At 38.6% G+C, this 26,028-nt stretch overlaps 1 protein-coding gene across 6 annotated transcripts in view; it reads right to left on the bottom strand.

Moving 5' to 3' along the window:
* Nucleotides 1-25,909, bottom strand: part of CEP57 (centrosomal protein 57) — a 43,497-nt gene extending 17,588 nt beyond the window's left edge. For 4 of the 6 annotated variants that reach the window (XM_054524958.2, XM_054524959.2, XM_054524960.2 and 1 more), the window contains exons 1-4: nucleotides 25,098-25,656; nucleotides 16,263-16,419; nucleotides 1,875-2,054; nucleotides 1,402-1,523 (exon numbers count right to left, since the gene is read on the bottom strand). In XM_054524958.2, coding sequence (XP_054380933.1) covers nucleotides 1,402-1,523; nucleotides 1,875-2,054; nucleotides 16,263-16,419; nucleotides 25,098-25,142 — 504 coding nt within the window. In that variant the 5' untranslated portion in view covers nucleotides 25,143-25,656. Of the gene's footprint in view, nucleotides 1-1,401; nucleotides 1,524-1,874; nucleotides 2,055-16,262; nucleotides 16,420-25,097 lie in introns of all 6 variants that reach the window. The other 2 variants (XM_054524961.1, XM_002822371.5) reach the window with 2 other exon arrangements.
* Between the last annotated feature and the right edge of the window lie 119 nt (nucleotides 25,910-26,028).

Here is a 26,028-nt window from a genome sequence, read left to right as displayed (position 1 = left end):
GTACTAAACATACACAGATTCTTACTCTTGACATTATTCTCCAAACAATATAGTATAGCAACTATTTGCGTAACATTTACATTGCATTAGGTGTTATAAGTAATCTAGAGATGATTTATAGTATGAGATTGGGTGTGGGTTATACGCAAATACCACACCATTTTATAGGAGACTTGAGCATCCATGGATTTTACTATCCACAGGGGTCTCAGAACCATTTCACTCATGGATACTGAGGGACAACTGCCTAGTATTTTTTTTTTCCACTGCAGAGCATCTAGCATAATGTTAAGCATATAAACTATTCTAATTTTGCATAATAGAGTTAAGATGTCTACAAAACTAATGAATGCAAACTCTAGATTCATAAAAGAAAAAGGAGTAAGTTTTAAAAAATATACACAAGGCTGGCAGGGCGTGGTGGCTCATGCCTGTAATTCCAGCACTCTGGGAGGCCAAGGCAGGAGGATCACATGAGGTTGGCAGTTCAAGACCAGCCTGACCAACATGGTGAAACTCCATCTCTACTAAAAATACAAAATTAGCCGAGTGTGGTGGCACATGCCTGTAATCCCAGCTACTTGGGAGGCTGAGGCAGGAGAATCACTTGAACCCGGGAGGTGGAGGTTGCGGTGAGCTGGGATCATGCCGGGACAGTGGCTCACGCCCGTAATCCCAGAACTTTGGGAGGCCGAGGCGGCCTGATCACTTGAGGCCAGGAGTTTGAGACCAGCCTGGACACATCTATACTAAAAATACACACACAAAAAAAAGTTAGCTGGGCATCGTGGCATGCGCCTGTAATCCCAGCTACTCGGGAGCATGAGGCATGAGAATCACCTGAGCCTAGGAGGTAGAGGTTGCAGTGAACCGAGATCATGCCACTACACTCCAGCCTGGGTGACAGAGTGAGACCCTATTTCCAATCAATTCATCAATCAATATATTTGAGACTGATGTTGAGATATCTTCTCACAAATGTGCAGGTCACCTAAATACGAAGACCTCTGGAGTAAGAAAGCACAAAAATGCTATGCTAAATAACAATTCTGAAGAGTTTTACAAAGTCATCTACTATCTCACTTGAGTCATTAAACAAATTTCAGAGATATAGAGGTATATGGTTATTTACACTTTTTATAATGTAGACTCAAAGAAGCTAACATAACTTTCAAACATCTCACAACTGTATTTTTACCATTTAAGTAAAACTCTACGAAACACAACAATAACAAAAAAAGCCAATCACATCTTTAGATTTCATAACTGATGCCAAGAAATTTCAGTCCTGGGCTATAACAGCACCATTAGTCCTCGCCGAAAGAAAAAAAGTCTTTATTCAATTAGTTTTCCCCATAACTAACTGTTCTTGAGTATCAATCTGTGAAGTGCTTTACTTACTTGTTTCTCTAAGACAGATGTCCTCTCCATTTCGGCATGCTTTATCATATTTCGCATGTATTCCAATTGTTTTTCTAATAGATTGCATTTATTTTCTGCAGCTAACAACTGAGATGTCAGTTCTAAAAAGAATACATAAGAAAAGCAGAAATTAACTCACCCATAAAATAGTTTTAACAAGCTGTTAACAGGAATTGAATTTATTGTGTATACAATAAAAACACCTTCCACAGACCTGGACGCCTTTTCAGATTACCTAAATCATTCTCTTTCTACGTGCTAGCCAAACTGGCCTTGCATTCAGTAAATACCATGTATGACAAGAGCATATGCTCCTCAAAATGCACCAGAATACAATGCAGTTTTGTAATACTTGAAGATACCACTACAAAACACTAATGTAGTATTTCTTTTAGAATACTTAATACTGCACACTTATTTTGGTAGAATTTTAATTTTCTTCATCAACAAACCTTGATTGTGCTTTGATTCCTCATTCTTTGAATTCTCCCTTTCTTGTATCTGTTCATCCAGTACTTTCTTATATTCAATTGTTTCTCTAGACAAGGTTTTCACACTTTCTTCTGCCTGAATTCTCTCAAGTTCCAAGCGTCGAATCTTATCTTGAAGATTCTTAAGAGCAGAAAATATGGCTGCCAAATACAAACACAAACATGGATGCTATAACAGCATATGCGGAGAAAGTATATTAAGAAAGAATAAATTCATCTAAATAAAAAATAAAATTGATGGATGAGTCCAGTGGAGGATCACTCTTTGGGAACAATAAAATGTTAATTATCTCATATTTGTTTTTTAAAAAATCAATTTAAAGACATTGAGTGGGCCGGGTGCGGTGGCTCACACCTGTAATCCCAGAACTTTGGGAGGATGAGGTGGGTGGATCACCTGAGGTCAGGAGTTCGAGACCAGCCTAACACGGTGAAACCCTGTCTCTACTAAAAATAAAAAAATTAGGCGGGCGTAGTGGCAGGCGCCTGTAATCCAAGCTACTCGGAAGGCCAAGGCAGGAGAATCACTTGAACCCGGGTGGGGTGGGGAGTGTGGGGGGGTGGAGGTTGCAGTGAGCTGAGATCGCACCATTGCACTCCAGCCTGGGCGACAGAGTGAGATTCTGTCTCAAAAAAAATAATAACAAATTTAAAAAAAGACACTGAGTGTCTGAAATGCATTCAAGTAAAAACCCTATTACTACGGTAAAAAAATTTCAAAGACTTTTATAAAGTGGCAAAAAATTTAGCTAATCATACAAAGTTCACATAACAGTCCTAAAGTACATTACTGTCTTATTAATATATTACTTATTAATTAAAATTATTAGTAAATGTATTAGTAACTATTACTTATTAATACATTTTATTAATAGGAGCACATGTAGAAACCAACTATAGAATTACAGTCAAGCACAAAAAAATAATACTTTTAAAATCCACATTTTAAGTACTTTCTAAAGACCGCTTCAAGTTTGATTATAAAATTATGCTGACTGCAGTAAATGTAGAAGACTGAGAAAAAACACACTGAAAAATAACCAATAATCCTATTACCCAAAGATAATGACTGTCATTTGGTTATTTAAATTTTTTCCTATATGTGTAAAATAAATTCAGACAAAACACATGTAGGTTTTTTCACTTTAGCATTATTAAATAGTGAGAATTCCCTCAGGCAATCAGTCTTAAAAGATTTTCTAATGATCAATAGTTAAGAACTAAAAAGGTAAGTTACTGGGTCAAAGAACAATCATAGCCATTCTAATGAGAAAAATATGCTACTTCTAGTTATTTTCCATTTCCATTAAAGTATAAATCTTTTCATATATGTTATTGGCCAATTTTCTCCCTTTCATGAATTTCCGTTGCCCATTTTTCTATGGGAAAAAGTTTTCTTCATTTTACTATCTGCCTTTAATTCTAGTTGTGATGTACAGATGTTTTGATTTTTCACAGAGGTGTACCTAATTCTTTCCCATCATGTTTTTTTTTTTTAAATTATACTTTAAGTTCTAGGGTACATGTGCACAATGTGCAGGTTTGTTACATATGTATACATGTGCCATGTTGCTGTGCTGCACCCATTAACTCATCATTTACATTAGGTATATCTCCTAATGCTATCCCTCCCCACTCCCCCCAACCCACGACAGGCCCCGGTGTGTGATGTTCCCCACCCTGTGTCCAAGTGTTCTCATTGTTCAATTCCCATCTATGAGTGAGAACATGTGGTGTCTGGTTTTCTGTCCTTACAATAGTTTGTTCAGAATGATGGTTCCAGCTTCATCCATGTCCCTACAAAGGACATGAATTCATCCTTTTTTACAGCTGCATAGTATTCCATGGTGTATATGTGCCACATTTTCTTAATCGTCTTGATGGACATTTGGGTTGGTTCCAAGTCTTTGCTATTGTGAATAGTGCTGCAATAAACATACGTGTGTATGTGTCTTTACAGCAGCATGATTTATAGTCCTTTGGGTATATACCCAGTAATGGGATGGCTGGGTCAAATGGTATTTCTAGCTCTAGATACTTGAGGAATCGCCACACTGTCTTCCACAATGGTTGAACTAGTTTACGATCCCACCAACAGTGTAAAAGTCTTCCTATTTCTCCACATCCTCTCAAGCATCTGTTGTTTCCTGACTTTTTAATGATTGCTTTAATGGCTTAGGATCGTCTTGGTAATGTGGGCTCTTTTTTAGTTCCATATGAACTTTAAAGTAGTTTTTTCCAATTCTGTGAAGAAAGTCATTGGTGATTGCTGGGGATGGCATTGAATCTATAAATTACCTTGGGCAGTATGGCTATTTTCACGGTATTGATTCTTCCTATCCATGAGCATGGAATGTTCTTCCATTTGTTTGTATCCTCTTTTATTTCATTGAGCAGTGGTTTGTAGTTCTCCTTGTAGGGGTCCTTCACATCCCTTGTAAATTGGATTCCTAGGGATTTTATTCTCTTTGAAGCAATTGTGAATGGGAGTTCACTCATGATTTGGCTCTCTGTGTGTCTGTTATTGGTGTGTAAGAATGCTTGTGATTTTTGCACATTGATTTTGTATCCGGAGACTTTGCTGAAGTTGCTTATCAACTTGAGATTTTGAGCTGAGACGATAGGGTTTTCTAAATATACAACTGTGTCATCTGCTAACAGCGACAATTTGACTTCCTCTTTTCCTAATTGAATACCCTTTATTTCTTTCTCCTGCCTGATTGCCCTGGCCAGAACTTCCAACACTATGTTGAATACGAATGGTGAGAGAGATGCCCATCCCTGTCTTGTGCCAGTTTTCAAAGGGAATGCTTCCAGTTCTTGCTCATTATGATGATATTGGCTGTGGGTCTGTCATAAATAGCTTTTATTATTTTGAGATATGTCCCATCAATACCTAGTTTATTGAGAGTTTTTAGCATGAAGGGCTGTTGAATTTTGTCAAAGGCCTTTCCTGCATCTATTGAGATAATCATGTGGTTTCTCTCTTCGGTTCTGTTTATATGATGAATTACGTTTACTGATTTGTGTACGTTGAACCAGCCTTGCATCCCAGGGATGAAGCCAACTTGATCTTGGTGGATAAGCTTTTTGATGTGCTGCTGGATTCGGTTTGCCAGTATTTTATTGAGGATTTTTGCATCAATGATCATCAGGGATATTGGTGTAAAATTCTCTTTTTCTGTTGTGTCTCTGCCAGGCTTTGGTATCAGGATGATGCTGGCTTCATAAAATGAGTTAGGGAGGATTTCCTCTTTTTCCATTGATTGGAATTGTTTCAGAAGGAATGGTACCAGCTCCTCTTTGTGCCTCTGGTAGAATTCAGCTGTGAATCCGTCTGGTCCTGGACTTTTTTTGGTTGGTAGGCTATTAATTATTGCCTCAATTTCAGAGCCTGTTATTGGTCTATTCAGGGATTCACCTTCTTCCTGGTTTTGTCTTGGGAGGGTGTATGTGTCCAGTAATTTACCCATTTCTTCTAGATTTTCTAGTTTATTTGCGTAGAGATGTTTATAGTATTTGCTGATGGTAGTCCGTATTTCTGTGGGATCTGTAGTGATATCCCCTTTATCATTTTTTATTGCATCTATTTGATTATTCTCGCTTTTCTTCTTTATTAGTCTTGCTAGTGGTCTATCAATTTTGTTGATCTTTTCAAAAAACCAGCTCCTGGATTCACTGATTTTTTGAAGGGTTTTTTGTGTCTCTATCTCCTTCAGTTCTGCTCTGATCTTAGTTATTTCTTGCCTTCTGCTAGCTTTTGAATGTGTTTGCTCTTGCTTCTCTAGTTCTTTTAATTGTGATGTTAGGGTGTCCATTTTAGATCTTTCCTGCTTTCTCCTGTGAGCATTTAGTGCTATAAATTTCCCTTTACACATTGCTTTAAATGTGTCCCAGAGATTCTGGTATGTTGTATCTTTGCTCTCATTGGTTTCAAAGAACATCTTTATTTGTGCCTTCATTTCGTTATGTACCCAAGTAGTCATTCAGGAGCAGGTTGTTCAATTTCCATGTAGTTGAGTGGTTTTGAGTGAGTTTCTTAATCCTGAGTTCTAGTTTGATTGCACTGTGGTCTGTTGTAATTTCTGTTCTTTTACATTTGCTGAGGAGTGCTTTACTTCCAACTATGTGTTCACTTTTGGAATAAGTGTGATGTGGTGCTGAGAAGAATGTATATTCTGTTGATTTGGGGTGGAGAGTTCTGTAGATGTCTATTAGGTTCGCTTAGTGCAGAACTGAGTTCAATTCCTGGATATCCTTGTTAACTTTCTGTCTCATTGATCTGTCTAATGTTGACAGTGGGGTGTTAAAGTCTCCCATCATTATTGTGTGGGAGTCTGAGTCTCTTTGTAGGTCTCTTAAGGACTTGCTTTATGAATCTGGTGCTCCTGTATTGGGCGCATATATATTTAGGAAAGTTAGCTCTTCTTGTTGAATTGATCTCTGTACCATTATGTAATGGCCTTGTCTCTTTTCATCTAGTCTGTTTGTTATCAGAGTCTAGGACTGCAACCCCTGACTTTTTTTGTTTTCCATTTGCTTGGCAGATCTTCCTCCATTCCTTTATTTTGAGCCTATGTGTGCCCCAGCACAAGAGCTGGGTCTCCTGAATATAGCATACTGATGGGTCTTGACTCTTGGTATCCAATTTGCCAGTCTGTGTCTTTTAATTGGAGCATTTAGCCCATTTACATTTAAAGTTAATATTGTTATGTGTGAATTTGATCCTGTCATTATGATGTTAGCTGGTTATTTTGCTCGTTAGTTGATGCAGTTTCTTCCTAGTATCGATGGTCTTTACAATTTGGCATGTTTTTGCAGTGGCTGGTACCGGTTGTTCCATGTTTAGTGGTTCCTTCAGATCTTGTAAGGTAGGCCTGGTGGTGACAAAATCTCTCAGCATTTGCTTGTCTGTAAAGGATTTTATTTCTCCTTCACTTATGAAGCTTAGTTTGGCTGGATATGAAATTCTGGGTTGAAAATTCTTTTAAAAATGTTGAATATTGGCCCCCACTCTCTTCTGGCTTGTAGAGTTTCTGCTGAGAGATCCGCTGTTAGTCTGATGGGCTTCCCTTTGCAGGTAACCTGATCTTTCTCTCTGGCTGCCCTTAATATTTTTTCCTTCATTTCAACTTTGGTGAATCTGACAATTATGTGTCTTGCAGTTGGTCTTCTTCAGGAGTATCTTTGTGGCATTCTCTGTATTTCCTGAATTTGAATGTTGGCCTGCCTTCCTGGATTGGGGAAGTTCTCCTGGATAATATCCTCAAGAGTGTTTTCCAACTTGGTTCCATTCTCCCCATCACTTTCAGGTACACCAATCAGAGGTAGATTTGCTCTTTCCAACTTGGTTCCATTCTCCCCATCACTTTCAGGTACACCAATCAGAGGTAGATTTGCTCTTTTCTCATAGTCCCATATTTCTTGGAGGCTTTGTTCATCTCTTTTTACTCTTTTTTCTCTAAACTTCTCTTCTCGCTTCATTTCATTCATTTGATCTTCAATCACTGACCCTTTCTTCCACTTGATCGAATTGGCTACTGAGGCTTGTGCATGCGTCATGTACTTCTCATGCCATGGTTTTCAGCTCCACCAGGTCATTTAAGGTCTTCTCTACGCTGTTTATTCTAGTTAGCCATTCATCTAATCTTTTTTCAAGGTTTTTAGCGTCTTCGCAATGGGTTCAAACATCTTCCTTGAGCTTGCAGAAGTTTGTTATTACCAATTGTCTGAAGCCTTCTTCTCTCAACTTGTCAAAGTCATTCCCCGTCAAGCTTTGTTCTGTTGCTGGCAAGGAGCTGTGTTCCTTTGGAGGAGAAGAGGTGCTCTGATTTTTAGAATTTTCACCTTTTCTGCTTTGGTTTCTCCACATCTTTGTGGTTTTATCTACCTTTGGTCTGATGATGGTGACATGCAGATGGGGTTTTGGTATGGATGCCCTGTTAGTTAGTTTTCCTTCTAACAGTCAGGACCCTCAGCTGCAAGTCTGTTGGAGTTTGCCTGGTTATCACCAACGGAGGCTGCAGAAAAGCAAATATTGCAGAATGGCAAATGTTGCTGCCTGATCCTTCCTCTGGAAGCTTAGTCTCAGAAGGGGACCCAGCTGTATGGGGTGTCAGTCGGCCCCTACTAAGAGGTATCTCCCAGTTCGGCTACTCAGGGGTCAGGGACCCACTTGAGGAGGCAGTCTGTCTGTTCTCAGATCTCAAACTCCGTGCTGGGGGAACCGCTACTCTCTTCAAAGCTGTCAGACAGGAATGTTTAAGTCTGCAGAAGTTTCTGCTGCCTTTTGTTCAACTATGGCCTACCCCAAGAGGTGAGTCTACAGAGGCAGGCAGGCCTCTTTGAGCTGCCGTGTGCTCCACCCAGTTCGAGCTTCCAGGCCGCTGTTTACCTACTCAAGCCTCAGTAATTGTGGATGCCCCTCCCCCAGCCTCACTGCAGCCTTGCAGTTGGACCTCAGACTGCTGTGCTAGCAGTGAGTGAGGCTCCATGGGCGTGGGACCCTCACAGCCAGGCACAGGATATAATCTCCTGGTGTGCCGTTTGCTAAGACCGTTGGAAAAGTGCAATATTAGGGTGGGAGTGTCCTGATTTTCCAGGTACTGTGTGTCAAGGCTTCCCTTGGCTAGGAAAGGGAATGCCCCAACCCCTTGTGCTTCCCAGGTGAGAGAACGCCCCGCCCTGCTTCGGCTCACACTCCATGGACTGCACCCACTGTCTGACAAGCCCCAGTGAGATGAACCCGGTATCTCAGTTGGAAATGCAGAAATCACCCGTCTTCTGCGTCACTCACTCTGGGAGCTGTAGACTGGAGCTGTTCCTATTCGGCCATCTTGGAACCGGACCAAGTTGTTCTTTATTTCTCTATTAATTATACCCAGCTTACTTCCAAAAAGAACTTAAAGAAAATGAACATTAAAACTAGGATTTTTTCTCAAATATCTTACAGATTACAGGATGGTTCTTTTGAACTCTGAAAAGTAAGCTGGTTTTGCGGTCACTTTTATGATTGGGTCAGAAGCCATCAGTGCTTTAACAACACAGTCTTGGGTGTGGTGTTTCCTCCCATCATGTTGTCTTTCTTTATATACTTGGAAAGTTCTTCCCAACCTCGAGATCAGACAAACTTTGTATTTTTTAAATTATATTTACAGTTTCATATGTTTACGTTTGTTAAGTCATAGAAAAAGTGTTTTTGTATTGAAAGAAAAACTTTAAATGTCAAATTGATCATACACTAAATTCACACATATATATATTAGATACCGTAACTCTTTGTTACATACACACCCTAAGACACTTTCAGATCTTTCTTCTACTCTGGATTCCTTAATATTAGGGAATTAGTGCCAGTATTTCAATTACTAAAATTTCATAAACATTGTTTCTACCAGTCACCTATATTATATAAATCTTAAAACATTTCCAACTAATTATTTAGAATCATTTTGTCTAAACACTAATTTAAACTATACACTAGGTAGGGAGAGCTGCCGTCTTTTAAGAATTGAGTCCTCTTACTCAACCCAAAGTACTCTTGTCCATTTATTAACATAATTTATTCCTTCACCAAATTTTTCAGTGCCTAGGATATTACAGGTCTCAAATCGGAGACATTTTATTGAAGTCAGCTTATTCTTGCTGGTATGCAATGAGACTACAATATAACTAGAAAAAATACAGACATGAAACAGACACATACACAGGTAGAAACCTGAAAAATCAATTGAAAAGACACTCAGAACTAAAACAGAAGAAGCCTAAATATAAGATTAATAATAAAAGGAACAATTCTTTTATATACCTGCAATAATCAGATAAATACAATACAAAAATAAAATTTTAAATGTCCTTTAATATCCACTGAGTTTTCTTAACCTCTTCTGAACCAGAGGCAAATTTACTAAAGACTTTGTAATATCAAACATTTTTTGCACTCCTTCATTAAATTATACCCAACAGTAGACAATTTTGCTAATATTTTATTTTTGCACTTATATTTATTATTGAAACTGGCTGAACATTTCATTTTTGTTCTTTATGTCAGCAACTGTAGCATCACAGGCATAATGCTGGGGTGTGCACTTTCCTTTCATGTATTCTTGAATGGCTTACATATCCCTGTTTAAATGTGTAATGTTTTATTGTTTTGTTTTTCAAAAAATTACTGAATAAATGCAGAGGATAATTTAGAAAACACATGATTGAAAAGGAAAAAAATCACACCCATAATCTTACCATCTAGGTGTAGTACTTACAAACATTTTATTGAAATTCTATAGATTTTAAAAATGCTTTTATATGTGAGATTGCCCTTTACTATGTCATATTTATTTATATATGAGCACACTTTAAATGCAATTTATAATATTAAGCATTTTCATTAACATTGTATAGCTCTCATTATGTATTCAAGTCTTCACGTATGCACCTCAGTGAGCACATAAAATTGGCTTGAGTTGACTTATCAGAGGTGACTTTTTTTATCCAGTCTCCTCCTGAGACCACGGGCTGCAGTGTTCCAGTTCTGCTTTTACAACTCTCATCACGCCCAGCTTTTCAAAGTATTCCAGAAGCTGCCTCACGGGCACCTAGAGCTTTGTTCTCCAGTCCCTACCCACATTTAAAATTCCATCATCTCTGCTACTGTACCCCAACACTTAAGGCGTATACCTAATGCCAAGACTCCTAATACTGTCCTCAAGGTTTTTGGCTTTAGTTCCATCCTTACTGTCCTGGCTTGAAACTCATTTTATTTCTGTACTTGGGTATTTCTCCTTCTCACTTTTAAACTAGGTATTATTTGTTTTTATTTAGTATTACATGAAGCTGCTATTTGTCTATACTATCTGTTTGACAGTAGTACTGCCATCCATCGTTTTTATTTGTATGGTAATAAACACCTTTGTCAGCTATTTATTTTTTGTTTCATTTTATTTCAGGTTTTACTTAAAAAGCATATATTATTGGCTTTTGAGCTGACGTAATCACATTTGTCATACCTGATAAATTTCATATTTTTCATTATATATTTCCTAATTTTGTTTCCTGGAATTTTTCTTATATTTTGCTATATGAAGTATAGCACACATCTTTGGAATTGTTTGCCTGACTTATATACCTCTTTTTCTGGGAGTTTCCCCTTACCTCAACATGGCTATACCTACAACTTTACTATCCTTTGACAAATCTGGCTAACTGATCCACAAGGGACACACACTGAAACCCAGATAATGCTTGTCTTCTTGGGACTTTTGTCCGAAATGTCAAAGCCAGAACTGGTTCAACTTAAAACTCAGTAATTGTTAGTAATGTTTCCTGCTAGGCAAAAAAAAGCTCTTTTGTAGCTAGAAAAAATGAAGCTAGTTACAAGTTGAAAAAAAAAAAGATGGAAAGTGCTAGCCATGTTTGAGTCCCTAATGTTCTTCAAGTCCACCTGGGTCTATTTATTGCTTGGGACATTTCTGTCATTAACATAAACACAGGTTTATGTTGTTGTAGATTAAGGGGCAGGGGGGGGACCCACATCTGTAATATGCATCTTTGATTTCTCCAATATTGCTGTCTTGGTAGTTCTCCACCTTTCTGACTTTTCCTACTTTTTAGTTTACTGTTTAAATGGTGGTATTTTCCAAAGCCCTTTTCTCCCTCTACTTTCTTTTTCTGGAGAAACCCCTCTATACTCATAGGCTTCATCCACTACTGTACCCTTGATGATGCCTGAGTTCATTAGTGTAGTGTTCTCTATTATATTTGACTTTTTTATTTTCATTTGCTTAGTATTCATCTCCATCTAATTCACAGGCATCTCAAATTTGATACAGCCAAAATTATATCAATTCCTCTAAGTATGCTTTTTTTGTGTCATCTGTCCTAATCATACCACTAATCATCTACACTAGAAATCTTAGACTCAAAGATTTCTCCATCTTCCTCATTCCCCACAACAAAATATGCATAAATCTTTCCTTAATCAGTCTCCTGTTCTGTCTTGTTGCTTCAGTTTAGACTTACTTCTGATGTAAACCTCAGTCCATCAAGCATATAGACCACATACAATGTGTGAAGCACTCTGCAAGGCGTGAAGACTGTCTTTGGCCTCAAGGAGCTATCATCTAGATTCTGGAACAAATGCTACTATCGACATTCTTCTCACACCTGGTAAAAAAGTATTTACATGAACAAAATACTACTCTGGACATACTCATATCCTTGATTACAGTGGTTCTCAAAATGTGGGGCACAGGCACATTGAGGGCAGGGCTCATGAGGCCTTTCCCAGGGCCTGTGAGGTCAACACTATTTTCATAATACTATTAATAGTAAGACTTCGCTTTTTTCACTGTAGTGGAGTTTGCCAACGATCATGCATTGTTGGGTAAAATTCCTAATTTTAGCTCAAATCAAGGTAGTAACACTAAACTACTATTTTAGGCATTGTATTCTTCACTGTCATAAATTCCCAGTAAGAAAAAACTAAGCCACAATGTCCTTGATGAAGCAATAAAAATCATGTCAGGTTTGCCGGGCATGGTGGCTCACACCTGTAATCCCAGCACTTTGGGAGGCTGAGGTGGGTGGATCACGAGGTCAAGAGATCGAGACCATCCTGGCCAACATGGTGAAACCCTGTCTCTACTAAAAATACAAAAATTAGCCAGGCGTGGTGGCATGTGTCTGTAATCCCAACTACTCGGGAGGCTGAGGCAGGAGAACTGCTTGAACCTGGGAGGCAGAGGTTGCAGTGAGCCAAGATCATGCCACTGCACTCCAGCCTGGGTGACAAAGCGAGACTGTCTCAAAAAAAAAAAAAAAAAAAATGTCGAGTTTATAAACCTTTCACATGCTGTACTCTTATTGAACTTTTCTTCTTATAGAACTGTGCTCTTTCTTTAAAACTCAGATTATCTATTATTTCGTTTTTCCTCTGAGAGGTTTTCCTCTCCTCTAACCTCCCCAACACACTTATCCCTATCCCCCACAAATGTTTTTTCCGAACTTTCTTGGTCTTTGTTCATATCTCACAGCCTTTATTTTTTTTCTGGGTGAGAAGGGGATAGTGATTTCTGTGTCTTTCCTTCCCATTTGCAAAGTTTAAGTATCGTTGGATTAAAACACACTATAAAAGGATAATGGATTGTAATGATTATCCTGGGACATTGCTTAAACAGTTCACAGCATCATGCTCTAAAGGCATAAAAGCTTATTTACTGTCTTGAAGGTTACTTTTTATCTTGTTTATTTCTCCTCTTCCTCTCCTCCCTGCTTCTCTCACTTCTCTTTTATTCCTTAAAACCACTGATGTTGCACTCAAGCAGAATTTAGCTCTATTAGTAACATGCTGTGCTAAAATTTTTCTGACTCTCTGTGAATAAGTCTGCCTTCTTGATTTTTCTTATTCTTTGCTAGTAATTTGTCATTTTTTTGAACTTTTTAAGTTTCTTTTCATGGGTGTAAAGATCAGAACTAGACACAATATTATAGTTGAAGGATTAATATCTAATTCTTAGATTTTGTGTTCCTGTTAGAACTTTATAAATGGATATTTTGTTTTGTGCTTATTTTTGAATAAGAAACTTACTGCAACTGATTTTTGCTCTACTGTGGGCTTCAGTCACTTTTTTTTTTTTTTTTTTGCTTTTTAAATCTATGTTGTTTGAATGTCATGCAACTTAATTTTCTTAAATTGCCAACCTGCTGTACTCTGATGTGTAGAACCTTATCAATTGCTTTAACCATTAATTAAAAATTTTCGTTATCATCAAGACACAGTATCTTATAATAAACAGGCTTCTAGGTTAGCGATTATAGAGTACTAAAATTCTTAAAAGACATCACACTATTTAGTTACATTTATTTCAGCAAACACTTTTCAGCACCCATTATAGGTTAGGATTTAAACTGGTATTTGGATATCATTACCTACTTGGTATTTTACTGTACAATCAGTCCAGTTTACAAAGCAGGTTCATTCTGAGATTTTTAGGATACTTACAATACATATCCCAACTGAAACAAAAAAAGTTCCTCAACTAATTTACAAATGCCTGTTTAGCCTACGATGTCAAAAATATTTCTTTTACCTAGACAATCATTAACACATATAATTGTTGCAATATTAGTGATTAAACACAACTTTTAAAAAAAGGAAATGCCATAGCATCCCAAATAAAGCAAAGAGATTTCATTTAAACTTCACACAAAGTATGAGGTAGGTGTATTTTAAAAGATACAGATGAAGAAACATCTAAAAGACGATTAACAAATTCAATATCAAAACCATCTTTTCATTATCTGAGTGGGCCCAATCTGATAACATGACCAGAAAATTTTTTCCAGCTGTGGTTAGAGAAATGTTAACAGCAGAACTCAGAGAGATTTGAAACATAAGAGACTTGACTAGGCGCGGTAGCTCATGCCTGTAATCCCAGCACTTTGGGAGGCCGAGGCGGGTGGATCACGAGGTCAAGAGATTGAGACCATCTGGGCCAACATGGTGAAACCTCGTCCCTACTAAAAATACAAAAACTAGCTAGGCACGTCTGTAGTCCCAGCTACTCAGGAGGCTGAGGCAAGAGAATAGCAATAGCTTGAATCCAGGAAGCAAAGGTTGCAGTGAGCCGAGATCACGCCACTGCACTCCAGCCTGGTGACAGAATGAGACTCTGTCTCCAAAAAAACAATAAAAAATAAAAAAAAAAAGAGAAACATGACAGACTCTACCTACTGCTACCGTAGGAGACCATAAGGAAAACATGAGGAGGACAGATTCTAGGAGCAAAGACTGTCCTCAAGTATAAGTCTGCAAGGCAACAGAATCTCAGTACTGCAATGACAAGGAACTGAATCTGGCTAAGAATCTTAATGAGCTTGTTTCTCCACATCCTCTCCAGCACCTGTTGTTTCCTGACTTTTTAATGATTGCCATTCTAACTGGTGTGAGATGGTATCTCATTGTGGTTTTGATTTGCATTTCTCTGATGGCCAGTGATGATGAGCATTTTTTCATGTGTCTTAGGACTATAAATCATGCTGCTATAAAGACACATGCACACGTATGTTTATTGCGGCACTATTCACAATAGCAAAGACTGGGAACCAACCCAAATGTCCAACAATGATAGACTGGATTAAGAAAATGTGGCACATATACACCAAGGAATACTATGCAGCCATAAAAAATGATGAGTTTATGTCCTTTGTAGGGACATGGATGAAATCGGAAATCATCATTCTCAGTAAACTATCGCAAGGACAAAAAACCAAACACCGCATGTTCTCACTCATAGATGGGAATTGAACAATGTGAATACATGGACACAGGAAGGGGAACATCACACTCTGGGGACTGTTGTGGGGTGGGGGGTGGGGGGAGAGATAGCATTAGGAGATATACCTAATGCTAAATGGCGAGTTAATGGGTGCAGCACACCAGCATGGCACATGTATACATATGTAACTAACCTGCACAGTGTGCACATGTACCCTAAAACTTAAAGTATAATAATAAAAAAAAAAAAAAGAATCTTAATGAGCTTGGAAGCAGATCTTCCCCAGAGCCTCTAGTAAAGAACAGAGCCCCAAGCAAAGCCTTGTAAGGCTCTAAACAGAGGACCCAGATGAGCCTACACAGATTTCCGACCTACAGAAAACTGAGATAACAAATATTTAAAGCTAAGTTCATGGCAATTTGTTAAGGCAACAAGAAAACTAATACAGATGGCAGGTTCCAGGAACAAATGTATTTCAAAGTAGCCAGAGCAAAGGATGGGAAAGGAAAAAACAGAAGACAAGTTAGGGATGAAGCTGGTGAGGCATACAGGGTCTAGGTTATGAAAAATTAAGAATTTATTATGTAAGCTATGAAGAGATGCTAAAACTTTAATTTTGTGGGAGAGATGATGGATAATGACAAATGACAGAAATGTTAACTGGGGATGAGGAGGAGAAAACAGGCAGGGAGATTAGTGAGGAATGTATTATGAACATCTGGGCTACAGATGATGAAAGCCTGAACCAAAGCAATGAGAACACAAAAAGGCAGAAAAACCAGTATGCTTCTGGTATATTTCAGAAGCAAAAAAAGGTCTTCATTCCAGACTAATAGTGGGGATTACAGAGCAGTCACTGATGACTCAAAGTTTTAGCATCAGTAATTTGGTGGATGATGATGTTCAACAATCAATATAAGGAATACAAGAAAAGCATAATATTTTGTGGGGGCTAAAAACTGGAAGCAAAGGGGAAATATATTTTCTTCTAATGGCAAAATAATGGAGGACAAAGTTAAGAATTTTAAAGCAGCAAGAAAACACAAATAACATCTATTTCGTTAGGCTCAATTACCTCTGCTGTTGCTTTCTGGATAGGCAAGTGTAGGCTTACTTGGGGAGCGTCGTAGATCACTATTAAGGAAAGGCTTATCCGAAGGATATACTACATATGGAGATGAAGAATGCCGAACCATGCTTCCATTAGACCTTGATGGCTCAGCTAAGCTGTTCTAAAAAATAAAGACACAAATTACCTTTCAAAAGTGTGAACCACAAATAGCAGATTTAAACCACAAATATTTATGAATGAGAACTAGACTGTCCATACAGACAACAGAAAAAATCCACTGACTAGAAACAATACAATCATTAAAGAAATACAACTTTTAAAGTGTTTCATATTAGTCTAAATATAGCCATATGCCAGACACTACAAGAAGAAAATAATGTTCATACAACTTGAACACAAATGCTGTGCAGAAATACTTAAATAATACAATGAATGTAAATACCGTAGTTAAAAATATATACTGTGAAATATACGTTCAGAAAAATAAAAACATTATTTTTACAGGACCAGAAACTGCTACAAATGACTGAGTTACTCTATTCCCCATCAACAAACTACTACTTGAATATTTATAGTATTCAAAACTCTAGAAAGAAAATAAGGCACTGTCCTTGCCTCAAATAATTTACATTTAATTAACAAAAAAGAAAATAATTAGAAAACATTAAGGCCCATCAAACACTCAAATACAAAACTTTATTTCCACAGTACACCATTCTGTCATGAATCAGATTCTGTTAAATTTAGGATTCCACATAATAATTTCAACCCAGGAGATGCTAACTGTGGAGTTTTATTTGTTGTAGGCGACTTTCTACTGACAGATGGTCCCAGACTGGGGGAAGTAACTAAGAAGCTGAGGGCTAAGGTGGAAGATATGACTGCCAGCTATTCAAAATGTTCAGACATCCACTATCCTTCCTCAAACGGCCACAGCAAACTGTTTTTCAATTCTTCCCTTTGAAGATTTACATTTACCAGAATAATCCGTGTTCATAAAAGTACAAGAGCACAATGAATATTTAAAACAGTAAACAATCTCCTGAAACAAAGGCTATCGAAATACCTGCACTGTATTTAAATCTTATTTAAAATTAAAGATTTTACTTCCATGTTAAAAATCATGCAAATTTCCAGGTGATTTAAGAAAGCAAATATAAAACATTTTTTATTTATATAAATATAAAACACACTATGGCTATGACAATCAAAAGTGGGGACAAAGAGTTTAGGAGGGTAGGGCCAAGTCTTAAAAGTGGTACACAAATAAATAAGTGCTAAGTCTACTATAGTATGTTCATATATAACAAAGACTAGTATTTGTCATTTTCCAAACTTAATGGCAAATTGGCATCTGGTTTTAGAGGTAACTGGAAAATAGGATGAGTTTTCAAATCTTTATAATATGATCAAAGGTCTTGCAAAGCATCCTCAATTACTGCATAGCTTAATTTTAAATGTCACAGAGAACCTCAAGTTTTCATTGGTTATTTACAACCCACCAGAATCCTATCACTTAACATTCAAAAATATTAAGTGACTTGCCGACCACCCTCTGCCCAGTCAGGGGAATCCCATTAACTATGTGATTAACTAACAAACTAGTTCCCAAAATGGAACTACCTCTGTTCTACATTTTGTATGTTAGTGGTCTTACCCTTTACTCACTATTTTATATCACTCCTCATGACATATGCATTTTTATTATCTGTATGCCCTGTGGTATAATAAAAAACATAGTCTTTTGTCCTTGGTTTCAGATACAGATTCAAAAACTCCTAGAATTTCTTAAGTGATAGGGTATCCTTGTTAGGCTGATGAGGGGACTCAAGGTAGGGCACCTAGATAGCTTCAGGTTTGAAGGTATCTTCTGGAAGCTGGTTGCCAGAAAAACCAACCACTAGATTATAAAGAGCTACAAATTTCAGCCAGGCACGGTGGCTCATGCCTGTAATCCCAGCACTTTGGGAGGCCGAGCTGGGTGGATCACTTGAGGTCAGGAGTCCAAGACCAGCCTGGCCAACATGGTGAAACTCTGTCTCTACCTAAAATATAAAAAAATTAGTCAAGTGTGGGGGTGTGCCCTGCAATCCCAACTACTCAGGAAGCCAAGGCAGGAGAATCACTTGAACCCAGGAGGTGGAGGTTGTGGTGAGCCAAGATTGGGCTACTACAGCCTGGGCAAGAGAGAGAGAGAGAGAGAGAGAGAGAGAGAGAGAGAGAGAGAGAGACAGAGACAGAGAGAGAGAGACAGTGAGTGTGTGTGTGTGTGTGTGTGTGTGTGTGTGTGTGTGTGTGTTAGGAGGGGGGTGGGGTGGGGGGGAAGAGTTACAAATTTCAGCCTTAGGCCCTGACCTTAGGGTAGGTAAGGGGCTGAGATTGAGCCCAGTGACCAGTGGACAATAATTTACTCAATTATGTATTTATGTAATGAAAGTTCAATGAAAACTCTTGAATAATGACGTTTGGGGAGCTTCTAGATTGTTGAACATACTGATATGCTGGGAAGGTGCTGCACCAGAGGATACAGAAGCCCTTTCACACCTTGCCCTATGTCTCCTCCATTTGGCTGTTCCTGAGTTGTGTCCTTTATAATACTGAAATTGCTTCAGTACAGTCTTTCCTGAGTACTATGAGCTGTTCTTGTAAAGTTGCAGGAACCCCTTAATTTGTAGTCAGCTGAGCAGAAATGCAGATACTCTGCGAACTCTGACTGACTTGGGGGCAGGCAGTCTTGTGAAATGGAGCCCCTTAATGTATGGGGGTCTGAGCAACATCTGGGCAGTGTCAGAATTAAAATAATTGTAGGACACCCAGTTGGTGTAGAATTTTTGCTGGAGAAATTAAGTTCTAATAAAGGAGTTTTATTATGTTCAATAAATCTGTTGAATATTAACTATACATTTCCTCCGCAAAACAAGAAACTGCACATTACTTATAAAAGATTATCCTTTTCAACAAAATTACTATAACCCTTTAAGAGATCACCAAAAGCTTTTGGTTTTCTTTATATTTAACAAATAGCACAAATATCATAGGAAAGCTGTGTAGAAAGGAGCCCAAGTTTAACTCCCAATCCACTAATCTTTCCATGACCCTAAGCATTCAGTAAAAATTATTCCAACCAAAATATGATTGTAGGAGAAACTTTCAGGATTAAAGGCAAAATGTTTAACCTGATCACTAGCTTTTCCTGCAGTCTTTAGTTGTTAGGGCAAATATCTCATTTAGGAACACATAATTCAAATATTTATTGAACATCTTTTTATGACACTGTGTGAAGTATCAAGCATAATTTAAAAATGCATATTACTTGCTTTCTTTATAAGTGGAACATGTAACACAGCTGCAAGATATTACCTACATAAAACTCAAATACAAAAGAGTAGGTGGGAACTGCTAAATTGGATGTAATAGAGACTAAGTGCAAATTAAATTCAGATGCATTCAACAGACCACTGCTTCAGAACAGTATGGTAAAGGAAGGTCTTTATTAGTGCTGAAATCGATACTGGGTCTTGTAGATTGACATGTATTCTGATAGGCAAGCTAGAAATGGGTATGAAAGGCAATTATTTCCAGGTTAATGAATACATCAGTTTAGCTGAAAAAAAGAGTTTGTGTACACGTGTTGAGGAAATAAAATTGGAGAAGTCAAGGTCCAATGGTGGAGAAACATGATGTAGAGCTCTGAGCAGTGCAATCAATGCAACAGTTCCAAACTAAAAATCAATACGATCGTCAACAAATGTAGAAAAGCATTCAATAAAATTCAACATCCAGCCATTATTTTTTAAAAAACTTACTTCCTTATAATAATATGAAGTTTTATAAGAAAACATGGCAAACATACTTAATGGTGGAAAACTTCAAATATTCCTTTTAAAATCAGGAATAAGACAAAAATATCTACATCAATTCTAGTCAACATTGTACTTCATTTCCTAGTCTGCACACTAAGGAAAAAAAAAAGAATAACAGCTATTAAGATTGAAAAGGAAGAATCCCAACTTCGTATCATGACTATCTAAATAGAACAAAACAAAAAAATCCTCAATTATGAGAATTAAGTCTGGAAGATTGCTGGGTAAAATAGATACGTAAGAGTAATTTTATATATTAGAAAATGCAACTTATGAAAATATATACCAATTAAAAACTAGAAATAAATTGAACAATATACAAGACATGAAATTATCCAAGTACTGAAAAATGTTAAAGTTCTAAATAAATGGAGTAACATAACAGTTAGACAGAAGGGTCAATATCCTAAACATATCAGTTACACCCAAATTAGACTAGAAATCCAATAAAATCTAAATCAAAATTCCAATAGCAGGTTCCAGAATTTCTACTGAAGAAAAGCAAAGGACCAACAATAGCTAACATTTCTCTTGAGTAACAAGGAGGTAAATGACCCCCCCACCTCCAAGTGGGTATCTAAGTAGGAGAGAGAAATACAACAAAGGGACAAAGAGCCAGGTAACACACCCATACACATATGGAAATGAACATATTGCAAACCATTGGGGATAGGATGAATTTTCAACAAGTAGTGTGAGGACAGTTGTGTATTTTAAGTAAAACCATTAAATTGGATCCCCATCTCACAGCATACAAATTAATTTCAAGTAAATTAAGGACATAAAGGGCTCCAACTTTAAAATAAGTAGGAAAAAAATATAGAAGAATACAACCAAGGCCTTGGAGAAAGGAAGAATTTCTTAAACAGAAATCACTAATTATAAAAAGACTAACAAATTTTCCATTAAAAGTAACAACTATTAATTGAAAGATATCAAAGGCCAGCCAAGATGTCCTTGGAACAGTCTTAACAGACTGATAATTAACATCCACTACATATATGTGTGTATATATATATATATGTGTGTATATATATATATATACACACATATATGTATATATATATCTATACATACACATATATATATATATATATATATGCAACCCAACTGAAAAACAGGCAAAGGACATGAACAGGTATTTCACAGAAGAAAACACACACACACGACTAGTAAAGGTACGAAACACAGGGTGCATACTCACCAATGGTAAGAGGTGCACAAATCAGAAAATAGGATACCATTTCACACACACAGCAAAAATTTACAAGTAGGACAATACCATCCATTTAAGAGGACATAGAATAAAGAGGGCTGTTGGTATAATCACTTGGTAAAACAATTTAGTATGACCGAGTAAAGCTGAAGACGCACATACTCTGTGAATCAGATAATTCATTCAGTTATATTTGCTGAACGATTTTCTCTCTTCTTGAAAATGATATGGGTTGAGTCACAGTACATATTCCATGACCCACTACTGAGCTGTAATCCAGAGCCCAGCCTCCGGTCTGGAAAAAAAAAAAAAATCACTGCTCTAGAGTTGCCCCTTGCAGACTTTTTCTCTCAGGACCCCTTTACACTCTAAAAGATTTAGTGAAAAGAACGGCACTATTTTACATTTCTGCAGATTTCTTTAATGTTTGCTTTAAAAAAAGAATGTTGGATTCTCTTATCTAGTTCTGCATTCGCTCTGTTTGATATGTTATTTTGTTTGACATATTAAAGAAGATCTAGTCTACCACAAACGTGGTCATTACAGAAGGATCTTGTAGACTCTGAGAGGGTCTTGGAGATCTCCAAGGTTTGTGAGACCATACTTCGAGAACTGCACTCTAGAGAAACATTTGCCATGTACAGCATATAACAATGAATACAACAAGATTGTTTCTAATATCTGGCAAACAAATGAACAGCAAAACCCATTAAATCCAAAGCCCATTAAGATACTGTCATTTACTAGCTAGATAACTTTGACTCAACCTCTCTGTGCCTCATTTTGCTCATTTGAAAAAGGAAATATTAATGCCAATCTCAGGTTATTGTGAGGATTAAATGAGTTAACGCATGAAAAGGGCCTTTAAAGATTATGCCTGCCAGATAGTCCTATATAAATACATTATAATCTTAAAATACGTGGTAGTGGGTGGGTGTGGGAAGGAGAAAGAAGACACAAAGAGGAATATGAAGGTATTCATTTTATTATTCTCAAAAAGTAAATCTTACATTTAATATTATAAAATGTATGATAGCCATAAAACATTTTTAAGGGAAATTAATATGGAGCTACTGTGCAGCTTGTCGAAGGACCTATCTAAAAAGTCAGAGAGACAAATCAAGAGATTAGGTCATTAATCACCAAGGTTATTGTGAAAACATTGCAAGGCTGACATGAAAGACATTCTTGTGTGTTTCAACACAGTGCTGCCCATAATTCCATAAGGAATTAATTTCATTATGCCCAATCATAGTTGCTTTCCTGCCTTTTCCACCAGTCGAAGTTTATCAACTCAAGAGCAATCACTCAATAAACGTTACCTAGACCTAACTGAAACCTATCGCCCTACTTCCATGCTGTTCACATTTGAGATTTACACGGTCACTGCTTCCTAAAGACGGTTATTTATGAATCTACTTGTTAAAAATCCTTGCCTGTAAAGCATCTCAATGTACTTATAACTAGCTCCGTATGCGTTTATCAATGTCGAAAACAGCTGAATATAACAGTTGTTAATCTTCACAACCGTGAAATCTGAAGACGAGTTGTCTTTTCAGTTCATGGTATAGTTTTAACAAGTTTTTTTTTTTTTTTTTTAATGTTGCCTACTGTTAAGATCAGCTGTTTGATAAGTGCTTTTCCAACGCTGTTGGAAATGGCAGCCTTATTTCTGATGGGACATCTAAGCAGGACCTTTTCTTAAGCACCCAGAAACCAACTAAATTTAGTCATTTTTGTTTTGAGAAACAGTAACTTCCAAATTAGACATTTTGATGTAGCAGATTGAGTTATGGTTGTTATACTTTGATTTGTGGAGGATCTTAGATATTCTTAGTGTACCCTTGATATTTAGAATCCTATTAAAGCTGAGCTTAGCACAAAAAAATATATATGCTTTCCTAATGAACAGTCTTTGGCATTTCTGTCAAGGGTACCGTATAAGTACTAACAGCTGACTATATCCCAGTGCCAATGCTCAGCTAGGTGTCCTTGGCATAATGCAGCTCAAACATTTATTTAATATATTATTTTATAGAGACAAGGTAGCTCTGTCGCCCAGGCTGGAGAGCAGTGGCACTATCATAGCTCACTTCAGCCTCAGTGATCCTCCCGCCTCAGCCTCCCTAGTAGCTGGTATTACAGGCATGAGCCACGCACCCAGACTCAATTCAACATTTGTAAAAGTATTCCTTGTTCAGTCTCCAAGTACTTAACTTTTGAGAGCCGTGAAAAGCCCTCTTCTCCCAAGTTTAATCACATCTCCTATAAAATCTCATCCATCTGCTGACACTTCCAATAGTTTTTTACTTTTTTCTTTTACTGACCTAATCCTGAATAACCTTAAATTGCTGCTTTCCTTACTTCTCCTTAACTTCCCCAGACCTCTCTGCAAACTTCTAATTCCCATTCGGCTAAAATACTGTAATACTTCTAGTCCCATTATTACCAATCCTAATAAGTCTCCGAAAGCTGAAACTGACTTCTCCAAGGTAACCAGGCTTTCTTAGCGTTCCCCACTCTTTCCCCCTAGATTCTAGAAAATAACTTTACCCTGATACTCTTCTAGTTCCTTCCCTCACCATCCTTCTTTTTTCACGTTTTTACCTACGTTTTCAATTCACCTCATCCAGCTCTATCTTCGTATTACTTCTCATTTCGAACTATCTCAAGTTTCCTAAAAGCACCTACTGTTCTAGCACATACTCCAAAATTCCTGCACTGCCTTTTTCTCCTTTCTCTACTCTTGGGACAAGCAATTACAATTCCTTCGACACGCAACTAGCTCCATCTTCCCTTGTAGGAAACCTTCTCTAGCCTACCCAAGCACTGTTAATCACTCCCCTCTAGATTATTCTACTACGGTAGCACTTTCTAAACTGTACTGCGCAGTAATCACTAATTACGTGTAATTTCTCTTCAGTGTTTTTCTCCTTCAAAGCAGGGTTTCCATTCTATTCATTTGGACCCTAACAGTATGCCAGGCATCGAACATTTGCTAACTGGAGAAATAAGAGCTCCAACATTTACTTCCTATCAAAGCTTTCCAATGCCGCGGTTTTCAAAAACCTAAGCATTCAACACTCCAATTTGACAAATACCAGTGACTACATTGGATGGTGACCTTTGATGAGGCAAAAACAATATTTAAAATCAATTCCCCCTGTCGCCTCTCCAAAAGGGCATTTCCACATTGAAGTTCCAGTAATTCTAGGTGACAGGAAGCGCGCGTTCTGGCTCCGAGGATCACACAACGAAGTTAATGTGGATGGGAGTGGGAGGCACTGCAGGGATAGGAAACAGCACAAGCAACGACTAGTAAGCGCTCGAGAGACGGCGGACTACTATTCTGCAGCTGTCTCTTAAACACACTGGCGCGCCTCACCTGATCTGGCGAGTTTCCTAGAGGGGCCGCTGAACCCACGTGACCAAAAGAGCTACGTTTTCGCAGGCCAGGGAGTGAGCAGTTATTCCAGCCGGCCCTTGGCAATGTTAGGCAACCGGGGTTGGTTGCTACGCCAAAAGGCGAATGAGGGCTGGGGAACAGAGACGGCCAGCCCAGTTTCACTGGGAGCCAGAGGATGCAGCCTCGACAGAGGAACAGTGAATGGCAGCTTGGGGAGGGCGGGGCAATCTAGGCACTCCCGCCGTCCTCCAGAATTGCGTCAGAAGCTGGACTAACAGCGCCCTGAAACGTGAGGAAACTCAAAGAGGCGCTTAGGACCGACGTGTGGCCCACTCGCGCCAACTGCTTCTTACCGACAAGTGAGAACCAGAAGCCGCAGAAACAGACGCCGCCGCCATCTTTCAACCTGCCCAGGGGGTCTCCGCACCTCGGGGGCGGTCTAGGTTCTCGTGCTCTTCTCCAAGACTCGGGAGCCGCCCACCGGGGGGACCCTAGGCTGAACCCCTGATGGAAAAGGGCAAGGGTGCTGGTGCTGGGCTTGGAAACCCCTGCCACACACCTCCTCAGGGCCGCCTACGCTCACAGCTTACACAGAAAGGGCAACACGTCCTAACGGACGTCTTCCCTAGCCAATCAAAACAGCAGACGTCTTTCTGTAGTAGGAGAGAATCCGCCTCTTCCCTGGTGACGTCACAAGGTAGCGGCCCGCTGGGACAGACAACGCCGGGGCTACAGGCCGGCTCTGCGGGGATTCTACGGAGGGGCGGGCCTCCTCCAGTAACAAGCGTGGGCGAGTACTGTCGCCAGGGGCAACCGAACGGAGTAATGGAGATAAAACAAAAGCAAAGGCGAAGTTAAAGCACTCCACGAGTTCCCTCGGATTAAACGCTGGAGAGAGCGTGAGTTGCCTCGGGGACGCCTCTCCAGGTGAAGTACTTACCTTTTGGCCAATAACAAATAGGATTAGGAGGGACTTAACGATTTAGTCCAATAGAAAGCAAGGGAAAAAAGAGTTGCGGCAGAGAACGAGCCTTTCGCGAACATTTGCCCAATTGGATTGGGGCGTTCTCATCCAAACCTGGGACTGGCTGTTAGAAATAGCCGCGACCGTAGACCTTTGGGCGGGGCAGGTTCAAAGCGGCTTTCGCGCGCTGAGAGCTCCGGGATGTCATTGGCCGGCGATATCCTCCCTTTGTGGGCGCTTCATGCGTCGCGGAAGTTGGGAGGTGGGAGGAGCCATCGAGTGACGCCGTAGCCTCCGCAGCCAATCAGGGATGGGGAAGG

Source organism: Pongo abelii, chromosome 9 (genome assembly GCF_028885655.2).
Source record: "Pongo abelii isolate AG06213 chromosome 9, NHGRI_mPonAbe1-v2.0_pri, whole genome shotgun sequence".
In the NCBI taxonomy this organism is placed as follows: Eukaryota; Metazoa; Chordata; class Mammalia; order Primates; family Hominidae; genus Pongo; species Pongo abelii.
The sequence above is the reverse complement of the archived record's forward strand: the minus strand, read 5'-3'. Positions and strand labels throughout refer to the sequence as shown.